At 36.9% G+C, this 20395-nt stretch overlaps 1 protein-coding gene across 1 annotated transcript in view; it reads right to left on the reverse strand.

Moving 5' to 3' along the window:
• Nucleotides 1–20395, reverse strand: part of LOC149791136 (uncharacterized) — a 142703-nt gene that overhangs the window by 63330 nt on the left and 58978 nt on the right. The window contains exon 4 of the mRNA XM_089973290.1: nucleotides 17024–17107. Within this exon, the coding sequence (XP_089829416.1) occupies nucleotides 17024–17107 (84 nt within the window). The remainder of the gene's footprint in view (nucleotides 1–17023; nucleotides 17108–20395) is intronic.

Here is a 20395-nt window from a genome sequence, read left to right on the forward strand (position 1 = left end):
CACAGATTTTGTGAGAATCATATTGCCATTGTGATGAGTTTGCATGGACTTTGTGTGAGAATCATATTGCCATTGTGATGCATCATCCATGGATTTTATGTGAGAAGCATATTGCCATTGTGATGCATCATCCATGGATTTTATGTGAGAAGCATATTGCCATTCTGATGCATCTTAGATGGATTTTGTGTGAGAACCATATTGTCATTATGATGCGTCTTCCATGTATTTTGTGCGAGAATCTTATTGCCACTGTAATGCATTTTCCATGGATTTTGTGTGAGAATCATATTGCCATTTTGACGGATTTTCCGTGGATTGTTTGAGAATAATATTGCCACTGTGATGCATCTTCCATGGATTTTGTGTGAGAATCATATTGCCATTGTGATGGATCTTCCGTGGATTTTTTGAGAATAATATTGCCACTGTGATGCATCTTCCATGGACTTTGTGTGAGAATCATGTTGCCATTGTGATGGACATTCCGTGGATTTTATGTGAAAATCATAGAGTCATTGTGATGCATCTACCATGGATTCTGTGTGAAAATCATATTGCCATTGTGATGCATCTTCCATGGATTTTGTGTGAGAATCATATTGCCATTGTGATGCATCTTCCATGGATTTTGTGTGAGAACCATAATGCCATTGTGATGAATCTTTGACGGATTTTGTGTGAAAATCATATTGTCATTATCATGCGTCTTCCTTGTATTTTGTGCGAGAATCTTATTGCCACTGTGATGCATTTTCCATGGATTTTGTGTGGGAACCATATTGCCATTGTGATACATCTTCCATGGATTTTGTGTGAGAGTCATATTGTCATTTTAATGGACATTGCACAGATTGTGTGAGAATCATATTGCCATTGTGATGAGTTTGCATGGATTTTGTGTGAGAATCATATTGCCATTGTGATGCATCATCCATGGATTTTATGTGAGAAGCATATTGCCATTGTGATGCATCATCCATGGATTTTATGTGAGAAGCATATTGCCATTGTGATGCATCATCCATGGATTTTATGTGAGAAGCATATTGCCATTCTGATGCATCTTAGATGGATTTTGTGTGAGAACCATATTGTCATTATGATGCGTCTTCCATGTATTTTGTGCGAGAATCGTATTGCCACTGTAATGCATTTTCCATGGATTTTGTGTGAGAATCATATTGCCATTTTGACGGATTTTCCGTGGATTGTTTGAGAATAATGTTGCCACTGTGATGCATCTTCCATGGATTTTGTGTGAGAATCATATTGCCATTGTGATGGATCTTCCGTGGATTTTTTGAGAATAATATTGCCACTGTGATGCATCTTCCATGGACTTTGTGTGAGAATCATGTTGCCATTGTGATGGACATTCCGTGGATTTTATGTGAAAATCAGAGAGTCATTGTGATGCATCTACCATGGATTCTGTGTGAAAATCATATTGCCATTGTGATGCATCTTCCATGGATTTTGTGTGAGAATCATATTGCCATTGTGATGCATCTTCCATGGATTTTGTGTGAGAACCATAATGCCATTGTGATGCATCTTTGACGGATTTTGTGTGAGAATCATATTGTCATTATCATGCGTCTTCCTTGTATTTTGTGCGAGAATCTTATTGCCACTGTGATGCATTTTCCATGGATTTTGTGTGGGAACCATATTGCCATTGTGATACATCTTCCATGGATTTTGTGTGAGAATCATATTGCCATTTTAATGCACCTTGCACAGATTTTGTGAGAATCATATTGCCATTGTGATGAGTTTGCATGGACTTTGTGTGAGAATCATATTGCCATTGTGATGCATCATCCATGGATTTTATGTGAGAAGCATATTGCCATTGTGATGCATCATCCATGGATTTTATGTGAGAAGCATATTGCCATTCTGATGCATCTTAGATGGATTTTGTGTGAGAACCATATTGTCATTATGATGCGTCTTCCATGTATTTTGTGCGAGAATCTTATTGCCAATGTAATGCATTTTCCATGGATTTTGTGTGAGAATCATATTGCCATTTTGACGGATTTTCCGTGGATTGTTTGAGAGTAATATTGCCACTGTGATGCATCTTCCATGGATTTTGTGTGAGAATCATATTGCCATTGTGATGGATTTTCCGCTGATTTTTTTGAGAATAATATTGCCACTGTGATGCATCTTCCATGGACTTTGTGTGAGAATCATGTTGCCATTGTGATGGACATTCCGTGGATTTTATGTGAAAATCAGAGAGTCATTGTGATGCATCTACCATGGATTCTGTGTGAAAATCATATTGCCATTGTGATGCATCATCCATGGATTTTATGTGAGAAGCATATTGCCATTCTGATGCATCTTAGATGGATTTTGTGTGAGAACCATATTGTCATTATGATGCGTCTTCCATGTATTTTGTGCGAGAATCTTATTGCCAATGTAATGCATTTTCCATGGATTTTGTGTGAGAATCATATTGCCATTTTGACGGATTTTCCGTGGATTGTTTGAGAGTAATATTGCCACTGTGATGCATCTTCCATGGATTTTGTGTGAGAATCATATTGCCATTGTGATGGATTTTCCGCTGATTTTTTTGAGAATAATATTGCCACTGTGATGCATCTTCCATGGACTTTGTGTGAGAATCATGTTGCCATTGTGATGGACATTCCGTGGATTTTATGTGAAAATCAGAGAGTCATTGTGATGCATCTACCATGGATTCTGTGTGAAAATCATATTGCCATTGTGATGCATCTTCCATGGATTTTGTGTGAGAATCATATTGCCATTGTGATGCATCTTCCATGGATTTTGTGTGAGAACCATAATGCCATTGTGATGCATCTTTGACGGATTTTGTGTGAGAATCATATTGTCATTATCATGCGTCTTCCTTGTATTATGTGCGAGAATCTTATTGCCACTGTGATGCATTTTCCATGGATTTTGTGTGGGAAACATATTGCCATTGTGATACATCTTCCATGGATTTTGTGTGAGAATCATATTGCCATTTTAATGGACCTTGCACAGATTTTGTGAGAATCATATTGCCATTGTGATGAGTTTGCATGGACTTTGTGTGAGAATCATATTGCCATTGTGATGCATCATCCATGGATTTTATGTGAGAAGCATATTGCCATTGTGATGCATCATCCATGGATTTTATGTGATAAGCATATTGCCATTGTGATGCATCATCCATGGATTTTATGTGAGAAGCATATTGCCATTCTGATGCATCTTAGATGGATTTTGTGTGAGAACCATATTGTCATTATGATGCGTCTTCCATGTATTTTGTGCGAGAATCTTATTGCCAATGTAATGCATTTTCCATGGATTTTGTGTGAGAATCATATTGCCATTGTGATGGATTTTCCGCGGATTTTTTTGAGAATAATATTTCCACTGTGATGCATCTTCCATGGACTTTGTGTGAGAATCATGTTGCCATTGTGATGGACATTCCGTGGATTTTATGTGAAAATCAGAGAGTCATTGTGATGCATCTACCATGGATTCTGTGTGAAAATCATATTGCCATTGTGATGCATCTTCCATGGATTTTGTGTGAGAATCATACTGCCATTGTGATGCATCTTCCATGGATTTGGTGTGAGGACCATAATGCCATTGTGATGCATCTTTGACGGATTTTGTGTGAGAATCATATTGTCATTATCATGCGTCTTCCTTGTATTTTGTGCGAGAATCTTATTGCCACTGTGATGCATTTTCCATGGATTTTGTGTGGGAACCATATTGCCATTGTGATACATCTTCCATGGATTTTGTGTGAGAATCATATTGCCATTTTAATGCACCTTGCACAGATTTTGTGAGAATCATATTGCCATTGTGATGAGTTTGCATGGACTTTGTGTGAGAATCATATTGCCATTGTGATGCATCATCCATGGATTTTATGTGAGAAGCATATTGCCATTGTGATGCATCATCCATGGATTTTATGTGAGAAGCATATTGCCATTGTGATGCATCATCCATGGATTTTATGTGAGAAGCATATTGCCATTCTGATGCATCATCCATGGATTTTATGTGAGAAGCATATTGCCATTGTGATGCATCATCCATGGATTTTATGTGAGAAGCATATTGCCATTCTGATGCATCTTAGATGGATTTTGTGTGAGAACCATATTGTCATTATGATGCGTCTTCCATGTATTTTGTGCGAGAATCTTATTGCCAATGTAATGCATTTTCGATGGATTTTGTGTGAGAATCATATTGCCATTTTGACGGATTTTCCGTGGATTGTTTGAGAATAATATTGCCACTGTGATGCATCTTCCATGGATTTTGTGTGAGAATCATATTGCCATTGTGATGGATTTTCCCCGGATTTTTTTGAGAATAATATTGCCACTGTGTTGCATCTTCCATGGACTTTGTGTGAGAATCATGTTGCCATTGTGATGGACATTCCGTAGATTTTATGTGAAAATCAGAGAGTCATTGTGATGCATCTACCATGGATTCTGTGTGAAAATCATATTGCCATTGTGATGCATCTTCCATGGATTTTGTGTGAGAATCATATTGCCATTGTGATGCATCTTCCATGGATTTTGTGTGAGAACCATAATGCCATTGTGATGCATCATCCATGGATTTTATGTGAGAAGCATATTGCCATTCTGATGCATCTTAGATGGATTTTGTGTGAGAACCATATTGTCATTATGATGCGTCTTCCATGTATTTTGTGCGAGAATCTTATTGCCACTGTGATGCATTTTCCATGGATTTTGTGTGGGAAACATATTGCCATTGTGATACATCTTCCATGGATTTTGTGTGAGAATCATATTGCCATTTTAATGGACCTTGCACAGATTTTGTGAGAATCATATTGCCATTGTGATGAGTTTGCATGGACTTTGTGTGAGAATCATATTGCCATTGTGATGCATCATCCATGGATTTTATGTGAGAAGCATATTGCCATTGTGATGCATCATCCATGGATTTTATGTGAGAAGCATATTGCCATTCTGATGCATCTTAGATGGATTTTGTGTGAGAACCATATTGTCATTATGATGCGTCTTCCATGTATTTTGTGCGAGAATCTTATTGCCACTGTAATGCATTTTCCATGGATTTTGTGTGAGAATCATATTGCCATTTTGACGGATTTTCCGTGGATTGTTTGAGAATAATATTGCCACTGTGATGCATCTTCCATGGATTTTGTGTGAGAATCATATTGCCATTGTGATGGATTTTCCGCGGATTTTTTTGAGAATAATATTGCCACTGTGTTGCATCTTCCATGGACTTTGTGTGAGAATCATGTTGCCATTGTGATGGACATTCCGTGGATTTTATGTGAAAATCAGAGAGTCATTGTGATGCATCTACCATGGATTCTGTGTGAAAATCATATTGCCATTGTGATGCATCTTCCATGGATTTTGTGTGAGAATCATATTGCCATTGTGATGCATCTTCCATGGATTTTGTGTGAGAACCATAATGCCATTGTGATGCATCATCCATGGATTTTATGTGAGAAGCATATTGCCATTCTGATGCATCTTAGATGGATTTTGTGTGAGAACCATATTGTCATTATGATGCGTCTTCCATGTATTTTGTGCGAGAATCTTATTGCCACTGTGATGCATTTTCCATGGATTTTGTGTGGGAAACATATTGCCATTGTGATACATCTTCCATGGATTTTGTGTGAGAATCATATTGCCATTTTAATGGACCTTGCACAGATTTTGTGAGAATCATATTGCCATTGTGATGAGTTTGCATGGACTTTGTGTGAGAATCATATTGCCATTGTGATGCATCATCCATGGATTTTATGTGAGAAGCATATTGCCATTGTGATGCATCATCCATGGATTTTATGTGAGAAGCATATTGCCATTCTGATGCATCTTAGATGGATTTTGTGTGAGAACCATATTGTCATTATGATGCGTCTTCCATGTATTTTGTGCGAGAATCTTATTGCCACTGTAATGCATTTTCCATGGATTTTGTGTGAGAATCATATTGCCATTTTGACGGATTTTCCGTGGATTGTTTGAGAATAATGTTGCCACTGTGATGCATCTTCCATGGATTTTGTGTGAGAATCATATTGCCATTGTGATGGATCTTCCGTGGATTTTTTGAGAATAATATTGCCACTGTGATGCATCTTCCATGGACTTTGTGTGAGAATCATGTTGCCATTGTGATGGACATTCCGTGGATTTTATGTGAAAATCAGAGAGTCATTGTGATGCATCTACCATGGATTCTGTGTGAAAATCATATTGCCATTGTGATGCATCTTCCATGGATTTTGTGTGAGAATCATATTGCCATTGTGATGCATCTTCCATGGATTTTGTGTGAGGACCATAATGCCATTGTGATGCATCTTTGACGGATTTTGTGTGAGAATCATATTGTCATTATCATGCGTCTTCCTTGTATTTTGTGCGAGAATCTTATTGCCACTGTGATGCATTTTCCATGGATTTTGTGTGGGAACCATATTGCCATTGTGATACATCTTACATGGATTTTGTGTGAGAATCATATTGCCATTTTAATGCACCTTGCACAGATTTTGTGAGAATCATATTGCCATTGTGATGAGTTTGCATGGACTTTGTGTGAGAATCATATTGCCATTGTGATGCATCATCCATGGATTTTATGTGAGAAGCATATTGCCATTGTGATGCATCATCCATGGATTTTATGTGAGAAGCATATTGCCATTCTGATGCATCTTAGATGGATTTTGTGTGAGAACCATATTGTCATTATGATGCGTCTTCCATGTATTTTGTGCGAGAATCTTATTGCCAATGTAATGCATTTTCCATGGATTTTGTGTGAGAATCATATTGCCATTTTGACGGATTTTCCGTGGATTGTTTGAGAGTAATATTGCCACTGTGATGCATCTTCCATGGATTTTGTGTGAGAATCATATTGCCATTGTGATGGATTTTCCGCTGATTTTTTTGAGAATAATATTGCCACTGTGATGCATCTTCCATGGACTTTGTGTGAGAATCATGTTGCCATTGTGATGGACATTCCGTGGATTTTATGTGAAAATCAGAGAGTCATTGTGATGCATCTACCATGGATTCTGTGTGAAAATCATATTGCCATTGTGATGCATCTTCCATGGATTTTGTGTGAGAATCATATTGCCATTGTGATGCATCTTCCATGGATTTTGTGTGAGAACCATAATGCCATTGTGATGCATCTTTGACGGATTTTGTGTGAGAATCATATTGTCATTATCATGCGTCTTCCTTGTATTATGTGCGAGAATCTTATTGCCACTGTGATGCATTTTCCATGGATTTTGTGTGGGAAACATATTGCCATTGTGATACATCTTCCATGGATTTTGTGTGAGAATCATATTGCCATTTTAATGGACCTTGCACAGATTTTGTGAGAATCATATTGCCATTGTGATGAGTTTGCATGGACTTTGTGTGAGAATCATATTGCCATTGTGATGCATCATCCATGGATTTTATGTGAGAAGCATATTGCCATTGTGATGCATCATCCATGGATTTTATGTGATAAGCATATTGCCATTGTGATGCATCATCCATGGATTTTATGTGAGAAGCATATTGCCATTCTGATGCATCTTAGATGGATTTTGTGTGAGAACCATATTGTCATTATGATGCGTCTTCCATGTATTTTGTGCGAGAATCTTATTGCCAATGTAATGCATTTTCCATGGATTTTGTGTGAGAATCATATTGCCATTGTGATGGATTTTCCGCGGATTTTTTTGAGAATAATATTGCCACTGTGTTGCATCTTCCATGGACTTTGTGTGAGAATCATGTTGCCATTGTGATGGACATTCCGTGGATTTTATGTGAAAATCAGAGAGTCATTGTGATGCATCTACCATGGATTCTGTGTGAAAATCATATTGCCATTGTGATGCATCTTCCATGGATTTTGTGTGAGAATCATACTGCCATTGTGATGCATCTTCCATGGATTTGGTGTGAGGACCATAATGCCATTGTGATGCATCTTTGACGGATTTTGTGTGAGAATCATATTGTCATTATCATGCGTCTTCCTTGTATTTTGTGCGAGAATCTTATTGCCACTGTGATGCATTTTCCATGGATTTTGTGTGGGAACCATATTGCCATTGTGATACATCTTCCATGGATTTTGTGTGAGAATCATATTGCCATTTTAATGCACCTTGCACAGATTTTGTGAGAATCATATTGCCATTGTGATGAGTTTGCATGGACTTTGTGTGAGAATCATATTGCCATTGTGATGCATCATCCATGGATTTTATGTGAGAAGCATATTGCCATTGTGATGCATCATCCATGGATTTTATGTGAGAAGCATATTGCCATTGTGATGCATCATCCATGGATTTTATGTGAGAAGCATATTGCCATTCTGATGCATCATCCATGGATTTTATGTGAGAAGCATATTGCCATTGTGATGCATCATCCATGGATTTTATGTGAGAAGCATATTGCCATTCTGATGCATCTTAGATGGATTTTGTGTGAGAACCATATTGTCATTATGATGCGTCTTCCATGTATTTTGTGCGAGAATCTTATTGCCAATGTAATGCATTTTCGATGGATTTTGTGTGAGAATCATATTGCCATTTTGACGGATTTTCCGTGGATTGTTTGAGAATAATATTGCCACTGTGATGCATCTTCCATGGATTTTGTGTGAGAATCATATTGCCATTGTGATGGATTTTCCCCGGATTTTTTTGAGAATAATATTGCCACTGTGTTGCATCTTCCATGGACTTTGTGTGAGAATCATGTTGCCATTGTGATGGACATTCCGTGGATTTTATGTGAAAATCAGAGAGTCATTGTGATGCATCTACCATGGATTCTGTGTGAAAATCATATTGCCATTGTGATGCATCTTCCATGGATTTTGTGTGAGAATCATATTGCCATTGTGATGCATCTTCCATGGATTTTGTGTGAGAACCATAATGCCATTGCGATGCATCATCCATGGATTTTATGTGAGAAGCATATTGCCATTCTGATGCATCTTAGATGGATTTTGTGTGAGAACCATATTGTCATTATGATGCGTCTTCCATGTATTTTGTGCGAGAATCTTATTGCCACTGTGATGCATTTTCCATGGATTTTGTGTGGGAAACATATTGCCATTGTGATACATCTTCCATGGATTTTGTGTGAGAATCATATTGCCATTTTAATGGACCTTGCACAGATTTTGTGAGAATCATATTGCCATTGTGATGAGTTTGCATGGACTTTGTGTGAGAATCATATTGCCATTGTGATGCATCATCCATGGATTTTATGTGAGAAGCATATTGCCATTGTGATGCATCATCCATGGATTTTATGTGAGAAGCATATTGCCATTCTGATGCATCTTAGATGGATTTTGTGTGAGAACCATATTGTCATTATGATGCGTCTTCCATGTATTTTGTGCGAGAATCTTATTGCCACTGTAATGCATTTTCCATGGATTTTGTGTGAGAATCATATTGCCATTTTGACGGATTTTCCGTGGATTGTTTGAGAATAATATTGCCACTGTGATGCATCTTCCATGGATTTTGTGTGAGAATCATATTGCCATTGTGATGGATCTTCCGTGGATTTTTTGAGAATAATATTGCCACTGTGATGCATCTTCCATGGACTTTGTGTGAGAATCATGTTGCCATTGTGATGGACATTCCGTGGATTTTATGTAAAAATCATAGAGTCATTGTGATGCATCTACCATGGATTCTGTGTGAAAATCATATTGCCATTGTGATGCATCTTCCATGGATTTTGTGTGAGAATCATATTGCCATTGTGATGCATCTTCCATGGATTTTGTGTGAGAACCATAATGCCATTGTGATGAATCTTTGACGGATTTTGTGTGAGAATCATATTGTCATTATCATGCGTCTTCCTTGTATTTTGTGCGAGAATCTTATTGCCACTGTGATGCATTTTCCATGGATTTTGTGTGGGAACCATATTGCCATTGTGATACATCTTCCATGGATTTTGTGTGAGAGTCATATTGCCATTTTAATGGACATTGCACAGATTGTGTGAGAATCATATTGCCATTGTGATGAGTTTGCATGGACTTTGTGTGAGAATCATATTGCCATTGTGATGCATCATCCATGGATTTTATGTGAGAAGCATATTGCCATTGTGATGCATCATCCATGGATTTTATGTGAGAAGCATATTGCCATTGTGATGCATCATCCATGGATTTTATGTGAGAAGCATATTGCCATTCTGATGCATCTTAGATGGATTTTGTGTGAGAACCATATTGTCATTATGATGCGTCTTCCATGTATTTTGTGCGAGAATCGTATTGCCACTGTAATGCATTTTCCATGGATTTTGTGTGAGAATCATATTGCCATTTTGACGGATTTTCCGTGGATTGTTTGAGAATAATGTTGCCACTGTGATGCATCTTCCATGGATTTTGTGTGAGAATCATATTGCCATTGTGATGGATCTTCCGTGGATTTTTTGAGAATAATATTGCCACTGTGATGCATCTTCCATGGACTTTGTGTGAGAATCATGTTGCCATTGTGATGGACATTCCGTGGATTTTATGTGAAAATCAGAGAGTCATTGTGATGCATCTACCATGGATTCTGTGTGAAAATCATATTGCCATTGTGATGCATCTTCCATGGATTTTGTGTGAGAATCATATTGCCATTGTGATGCATCTTCCATGGATTTTGTGTGAGAACCATAATGCCATTGTGATGCATCTTTGACGGATTTTGTGTGAGAATCATATTGTCATTATCATGCGTCTTCCTTGTATTTTTTGCGAGAATCTTATTGCCACTGTGATGCATTTTCCATGGATTTTGTGTGGGAACCATATTGCCATTGTGATACATCTTACATGGATTTTGTGTGAGAATCATATTGCCATTTTAATGCACCTTGCACAGATTTTGTGAGAATCATATTGCCATTGTGATGAGTTTGCATGGACTTTGTGTGAGAATCATATTGCCATTGTGATGCATCATCCATGGATTTTATGTGAGAAGCATATTGCCATTGTGATGCATCATCCATGGATTTTATGTGAGAAGCATATTGCCATTCTGATGCATCTTAGATGGATTTTGTGTGAGAACCATATTGTCATTATCATGCGTCTTCCATGTATTTTGTGCGAGAATCTTATTGCCAATGTAATGCATTTTCCATGGATTTTGTGTGAGAATCATATTGCCATTTTGACGGATTTTCCGTGGATTGTTTGAGAATAATATTGCCACTGTGATGCATCTTCCATGGATTTTGTGTGAGAATCATATTGCCATTGTGATGGATTTTCCGCTGATTTTTTTGAGAATAATATTGCCACTGTGATGCATCTTCCATGGACTTTGTGTGAGAATCATGTTGCCATTGTGATGGACATTCCGTGGATTTTATGTGAAAATCAGAGAGTCATTGTGATGCATCTACCATGGATTCTGTGTGAAAATCATATTGCCATTGTGATGCATCTTCCATGGATTTTGTGTGAGAATCATATTGCCATTGTGATGCATCTTCCATGGATTTTGTGTGAGAACCATAATGCCATTGTGATGCATCTTTGACGGATTTTGTGTGAGAATCATATTGTCATTATCATGCGTCTTCCTTGTATTATGTGCGAGAATCTTATTGCCACTGTGATGCATTTTCCATGGATTTTGTGTGGGAAACATATTGCCATTGTGATACATCTTCCATGGATTTTGTGTGAGAATCATATTGCCATTTTAATGGACCTTGCACAGATTTTGTGAGAATCATATTGCCATTGTGATGAGTTTGCATGGACTTTGTGTGAGAATCATATTGCCATTGTGATGCATCATCCATGGATTTTATGTGAGAAGCATATTGCCATTGTGATGCATCATCCATGGATTTTATGTGATAAGCATATTGCCATTGTGATGCATCATCCATGGATTTTATGTGAGAAGCATATTGCCATTCTGATGCATCTTAGATGGATTTTGTGTGAGAACCATATTGTCATTATGATGCGTCTTCCATGTATTTTGTGCGAGAATCTTATTGCCATTGTGATGGATTTTCCGCGGATTTTTTTGAGAATAATATTGCCACTGTGATGCATCTTCCATGGACTTTGTGTGAGAATCATGTTGCCATTGTGATGGACATTCCGTGGATTTTATGTGAAAATCAGAGAGTCATTGTGATGCATCTACCATGGATTCTGTGTGAAAATCATATTGCCATTGTGATGCATCTTCCATGGATTTTGTGTGAGAATCATATTGCCATTGTGATGCATCTTCCATGGATTTGGTGTGAGGACCATAATGCCATTGTGATGCATCTTTGACGGATTTTGTGTGAGAATCATATTGTCATTATCATGCGTCTTCCTTGTATTTTGTGCGAGAATCTTATTGCCACTGTGATGCATTTTCCATGGATTTTGTGTGGGAAACATACTGCCATTGTGATACATCTTCCATGGATTTTATGTGAGAAGCATATTGCCATTCTGATGCATCATCCATGGATTTTATGTGAGAAGCATATTGCCATTGTGATGCATCATCCATGGATTTTATGTTAGAAGCATATTGCCATTGTGATGCATCATCCATGGATTTTATGTGAGAAGCATATTGCCATTCTGATGCATCATCCATGGATTTTATGTGAGAAGCATATTGCCATTGTGATGCATCATCCATGGATTTTATGTGAGAAGCATATTGCCATTCTGATGCATCTTAGATGGATTTTGTGTGAGAACCATATTGTCATTATGATGCGTCTTCCATGTATTTTGTGCGAGAATCTTATTGCCACTGTAATGCATTTTCCATGGATTTTGTGTGAGAATCATATTGTCATTTTGACGGATTTTCCGTGGATTTTTTGAGAATAATATTGCCACTGTGATGCATCTTCCATGGATTTTGTGTGAGAATCATATTGCCATTGTGATGGATCTTCCGTGGATTTTTTGAGAATAATATTGCCACTGTGATGCATCTTCCATGGACTTTGTGTGAGAATCATGTTGCCATTGTGATGGACATTCCGTGGATTTTATGTGAAAATCATAGAGTCATTGTGATGCATCTACCATGGATTCTGTGTGAAAATCATATTGCCATTGTGATGCATCTTCCATGGATTTTGTGTGAGAATCATATTGCCATTGTGATGCATCTTCCATGGATTTTGTGTGAGAACCATAATGCCATTGTGATGCATCTTTGACGGATTTTGTGTGAGAATCATATTGTCATTATCATGCGTCTTCCTTGTATTTTGTGCGAGAATCTTATTGCCATTGTGATGCATCATCCATGGATTTTATGTGAGAAGCATATTGCCATTGTGATGCATCATCCATGGATTTTATGTGAGAAGCATATTGCCATTCTGATGCATCTTAGATGGATTTTGTGTGAGAACCATATTGTCATTATGATGCGTCTTCCTTGTATTTTGTGCGAGAATCTTTTTGCCACTGTGATGCATTTTCCATGGATTTTGTGTGGGAACCATATTGCCATTGTGATACATCTTCCATGGATTTTGTGTGAGAGTCATATTGCCATTTTAATGGACCTTGCACAGATTGTGTGAGAATCATATTGCCATTGTGATGAGTTTGCATGGACTTTGTGTGAGAATCATATTGCCATTGTGATGCATCATCCATGGATTTTATGTGAGAAGCATATTGCCATTGTGATGCATCATCCATGGATTTTATGTGAGAAGCTTATTGCCATTGTGATGCATCATCCATGGATTTTATGTGAGAAGCATACTGCCATTGTGATGCATCTTAGACGGATTTTGTGTGAGAACCATATTGTCATTGTGATTCATCTTCCATGGATTTTGTGTGAGAATCATATTGCTATTGTGATGCATCATCCATGGATTTTGTGTGAGAATCATATTTCCATTGTGATGCATCTTCCATAAACTTTGTGTGAGAATCATATTGCCATTGTGATGCATCATCCATGGATTTTATGTGAGAAGCATACTGCCATTGTGATGCATCTTAGACGGATTTTGTGTCAGAATAATATTGCCATTGTGATGCATCTTCCATGGATTTTCTGAGAATCATATTGCCATTGTGATGCATCTTCCATAGGTTTTGTGTGAGAATCATATTGCCATTGCGATGCATCATCCATGGATTTTGTGTGAGAATCATGCTTCCATTGTGATGCATCATCCATGGATTTTGTGTGAGAATCATTGCCATCGTGATGGATCTTCCGTGGATTTTGTGTGAGAATGATATTGCCATGTTGATGCACCTTGCACAGATTTTGTGTGAGAATCATATTGCCACTGTGATGGATTTTGCATGGACTTTATGTGAGATTTATACTGCCATTGTGATGCATCATGGATTTTGTATGATAATCATATTGCCATTTTAATGCATCTTCCATGGATTCTGTGTGAGAACCACATTGTCATTGTGATGTGACTTCCATGTATTTTGTGTGAGAAATCATATTGCCATTGTGATGCATCTTCTATGGATTCTGTGAGAACCACATTGTCATTGACATGTGACTTCCATGTATTTTGTGTGAGAAATCATATTGCCATTTTGATGCATCTTCCATGGATTCTCTGTGAGAACCACATTGCGTTCGTGATGTGACTTCCGTGTATTTTGTGTGAGAAATCATATTGCCATTGTGATGCATACTGCATGGATTTTGTGTGAGAACAATATTTTCATTGTGATGTGTCATCCATAGATTTTGTGTGAGGATTATATTGGCATTGTGATGTGTCTTCCATGGATTTTGTGTGAGAATGATATTGCCATTGTGATGCATCTTCCATGGATTTTGTGTGAGAACCATATTGCCATTGTGATGTGAAATCCATGGATTTTGTCTGAGGATCATATTGGCAAAAACAGCTCAGCAATATCATACCACCCTAGCTCCATGCCCACAATAGTTAAATTCAATGTGTATAAAAAAAATAATGTGCCCAATCTTCCTCGGGATATTGTTCTTGGTACATGTAATTTTGACTGAAGCTGTGTACAGTGTATTGTCCTTGGTACATGTAATTTTGACTGAAGTTGTGTACAGTGTATTGTCCTTGGTACATGTAATTTTGACTGAAGCTGTGTACAGTGTATTGTCCTTGGTACGAGTAATTTTGACTGAAGCTGTGTACAGTGTATTGTCCTTGGTATGTGTAATTTTGACTGAAGCTGTGAACGGTTTATTGTCTTTGGTACGTGTAATTTTGACTGAAGCTGTGTACAGTGTATTGTCCTTGTTGTGTGTAATTTTGACTGAAGCTATATACAGTGTATTGTCCTTGGTACGTGTAATTTTGACTGAAGCTGTGTACGGTGTATTGTCTTTGGTACGTGTAATTTTGACTGAAGCTGTGTACGGTGTATTGTCCTTGTTACGTGTAATTTTGACTGAAACTGTTTACAATGTATTGTCCTTGGTACATGTAATTTTGACTGAAGCTTTGTACAGTGTATCATTCTAAATATTTATTTGTTATTTTGTGCTTGACCTTTGTCCATGGCTGATGTGTTAAGTGTCTATAATTCGCATTGTTTGTTAGCGTTTTCATTCATTATATGGCTAACAGCTCCTCTGCTCATGTGGCCTAGTGGTTAGAGCGTCTGCCTCGGATGTGGGAGGATATGGGTTTCGATCCCCTGTCGAATCATGCCAAAGGCTTATAAAAATGATTCTAACAGCTGCCTCGCTTGGTGCTCAGCATTAAGAGGTTAGTGTTAGGACTGGTTGGCCTGGTTTCAGAATAATAGGACTGGGTGCTACATGTCTGCAGTGTGATGCCCCAGTGCTAGACATCACTGCTGACATCATAGCCATATGACTGACAAATTGTTAAAGCTACATTAAAAATCTAAGTCTCACACACACACACACACACATTACACCGCTTTGCTATGGATAATTAATTATATTTAAGACTTAAACTTGTCTAAAATAATTTCATTTTGTATTTGACCTGAATCACTGGTTTTATACATAATTCTGTAAACAACTACTTTATTGTAAATATTTATCAGTTGATATGGGTTTAATATTTTTTAACACATTTATCTCTGTCGTAGTCAAAGACTGTGTTTTCCATGTTCTTTAATTTAATTTTAGTAACATATCATGTAATTATAACTAAGGCTTTATCTTGTAAATATATCTCATTTTTTTATTGTCTTAGATTATTATATATGGTTGTGGTTTATTCTAATCTTAAAATAAATTGTGAAACCATTGTCAGCTGTGTTCAGATATCATTGGCGAGGAATCGTTTATTTAAAATTATTCATTTGAATCACAAAGTGTCTTTTGACAGTTGGGACAAAATCACTATTTTACAAATATTTTGAATTCATTCAAGGACATTCTAGATTATATCACTGTGGTACATCACATCAAGACTGTTGGCACTTCAACCTATTCAAGACCATTTGCACAACAGTACATTCAATACTGAATTCATTTTGAACACTATATACTTTGGACTTGTGATAGAATGTTTATGATTTTGGGGTATTTTACTCACAATACTGTTTCTCCAAAAATTTTACTCTGTAACTTAAAGACATTTATTTCCTGAATTTAATAAAATTGCTGGTTTTACTTCTGATACTTAGTTTGAGACAAAGAGTCATGATAGCATTTAGATAAAAAAAATATACGTCAAATACACCAATATGCATGCTACCCAGAACTGACAATCTTCACAAAATGGAGCCCATCAAGTGTTCATACACAAGTATTAGTAATGATGGCTGGATGACAAGCTATGTATAATGTACAACTTACATGGGAACAGAGTATAAACTCACCTGGCTTTCAGCCAGGTGATCTAACAAGACCTACCTTGACTGTGCTTTTTGGCATGCATCTTTTGGGAGCGACCATGACCAAAAATCCTCTTCAACCTACGCCGCATACTACGATGATCTGAAGAAAGGAAGAAAAAAGCAATTAGATTGGATGGCCTCTTAAATACAAGGCTTATCTGACTTTGAATTTCATTGTCAGTGCTAAACATAGATAATACATAATACATTTTAATGTGACATTATACATAGACATTTCTAATTTGCTTAACAACTTTTACTGAAAGTGAATGAACCACAGCTACATGGCCTAATGCTGGTCCTCTGAGAAAAAAAAAAATGTCTGTATTATTCAACAACATAAGTACACAAAACAATAGTCGATTTCTATGACCTGTCTTACCCATTTGTAAGGGTTTGATTCCCATGACCTGTCCAACCTATCTGTAATGGTTTGATTCCTATGACCTGTCTTACCCATTTGTAAGGGTTTGATTCCTATGACCTGTCCAACCTATTTGTAATGGTTTGAATCATTTGACCTATCTTATCTATTTGTAATGGTTTGATTCCTATGACCTGGCCAACCTATTTGTAATGGTTTGATTCCTATGCCCTGTCTTACCCATTTGTAATGGTTTTATTCCTTTGACCTGTCATATTCATTTGTAAGGGTTTGATTCCTATAACCTGTCCTACCCTTTTGTAATGGTTTGATTCCTATGACCTGTCCAACCTATTTGTAATGGTTTGATTCCTATGACCTGTCCTACCCATTTGTAATGGTTTGATTCCTATGACCTGTCCTACCCACTTGTAATGGTGTGATTCCTATGACCTGTCTTATCCATTTGTAAGGGTTTGATTGCTATGACCTGTACAACATATTTGTAATGGTTTGATTCATATGACCTGTCCAACCTATTTGTAACTGTTTGATTCCATTGACCTGTCCTACCCATTTGTAATGGTTTGATTCCTATGATCTGTTCTTCCCATTTGTAATGGTTCGATTCCTTTGACCTGTCTTACTATTTGTAAAGGTTTGACTTCTATGACCTGTCCAACCTATTTCTAATGGTTTGATTCCCATGACCTGTCCAACCTATTTGTAATGGTTTGATTCCTATGATCGGTCCTACCCATTTTGCATAGGGTTAGAATTTCAAAGAAAACGAAGTTCATCGGCTTTCCTCACTGGTTATACTGGCTATTGAAAAAAGACCTTTAATATCTTAGGTATAATTCAAAGTACATTTCATTCCCTTTATTTTCAAGTATGATTGATGTGTGTAATATAGGTTATAGAGTATACAGCTTGGCCTTTACTCCAGATGTGCACCTTCCAAAAAAGTGCTAGCTCCACTTGGTCATTTTCACTTCCTGAACTTCAGAGGTAAATTGTATAAAAAAGAGCTGATAACTTATTTTTACATGTTATATATATGATAATTCATTCATTGCTCTTTAAGAAGCTGATAATGTCTAGTCTAGCAAAATTCATTATCCCTATTTTAATAGCTGTTCCGGATAGTGTACTTTACACTAATTCATGCTGATTATTTAGCAAAAGGAAGCAGTCATTTTAGTCAGCAGTGAGCTTAGATCATGTACAATTTCCAACGAAATACCATCTACATTACATTAATATATCATTGAGATATGCCAACATTCTCTCCATTTTGCATGTTTTGAATGCAAACAACTTCACCGTACTTCTCAAAATTACATAATAACTGATGGGCACCCCCTGAGATTAAAATATAGAATGCAAAGTCCCCTGGACAAAAAAAAGGTACAGAACTTATGATGATTCATCCACTCACCAAGTTTCATCACTCTGTGCATGGTAGGAATTTAAATGATTCCATTTGTAATTATAACAATGTAATCAAGGAACTCATGCAGGAATTTAAATGATTCCATTTGTAAATATAACACTGTAATCTAGGTGTGTGTTTGTGTGTACATATATATATATATATATATATATATATATATATATATATATATATATATATATATATATATATATATATATATATATATATATATATATATATATATATTTTTTCTGCCTGTTGTTTGATTAACTCTTACTTTTCCCTAACCTGTCTATAAAAAGATTGCACTTCTCCCTAAAATACATACATACATACATACATACATATGTGAATCAAAAGCATTGTATAGAGGCCTACAATGACTATATACAAAATCAATTAATCAAATACGTAACAGTAGTAAAATTCCTAGGAATGTTCTTTGACAAACACCTCACATGGAAACAGCACACCGAACAACTCACCCAGAATTGTAACAAAGATCTCAATTTATTCAGGAACATCACAGGGACTGACTGGGGATCCAACCTGGAAACCCTACTCACAATATATAAAACCCTAATTAGATCATGGTTGCCAAACATATAACTCTGCTAAGCAACCTGTACTACAAAAACTTGACACTATCCTGAGAACAGGAACACTCCCCTCGACATCATTAGAAGAACTACAAACACTAACAGGAGAACTACCCTTAACATTATGTAGGCAAGAACTGCTCCTCCGATACTCCATTCGATCAGATACCCACCCAGACAACCATCCCACCAAAATCACCAAAATCCCACCAACATAGCTATAAACATGTGCAAAGTTGTCTTCAAACCCAAAATCATATCCACCACACCAAGTGGCAAAAATGTAATCCTTGAACTATGCGAAAAGATGGCTCTACTAAAGAAACAAGTAACAAACAATACAGACCAGAACAAATGACATTGGTTACAAAAACCACCACGGATTAACATTGAAGATACCAAATTAGGCAATAAAGAAGGACACGAAAACTTACTAAAACTTTACTGGTAAACGAAATAAACCAAAAATACCCGGACAATTTTAAATTTATACCGATGGATCACAAACAAACAACCCACCAAGAACAGCAGCAGCAATAGTCATCCCTGAATTCAATATACAAACGGGATCCAGATTACCTGACTATTGCTGCATTTACACCAATGAATTATGGGCTATACTTAAATCAGTACAATGGATCAAAGACAACCAAATACCTAAAGTAGTCATTATAAGCGATTCCCTAAGCGTTATCAAATCGATCCAAAATCGCAATACATACTCTAGGGAACAATTCCTCAACAGAGCATGCCAGTTAATCGATGATATCACCACAGCATATCAATTAGTTGAGCTCATGTGGATACCGTCGCACATTGGAATCTCTGGCAACGAAACAGCAGACAGAGTTGCATAAACCAAACTAGGAGATCAAAACTATATCAAGCTTAACTATAGCTCTAAAGAAGTACTAAGATTTGCACAAACATATATAGACCAAAAATGGCAAGATTTTTGGAACTCCTCCACAAAAGGTAAAAGCACCA

This window comes from Sinohyriopsis cumingii, chromosome 10 (genome assembly GCF_028554795.1).
Source record: "Sinohyriopsis cumingii isolate HCF-2022 chromosome 10, ASM2855479v2, whole genome shotgun sequence".
NCBI lineage: Eukaryota > Metazoa > Mollusca > Bivalvia > Unionida > Unionidae > Sinohyriopsis > Sinohyriopsis cumingii.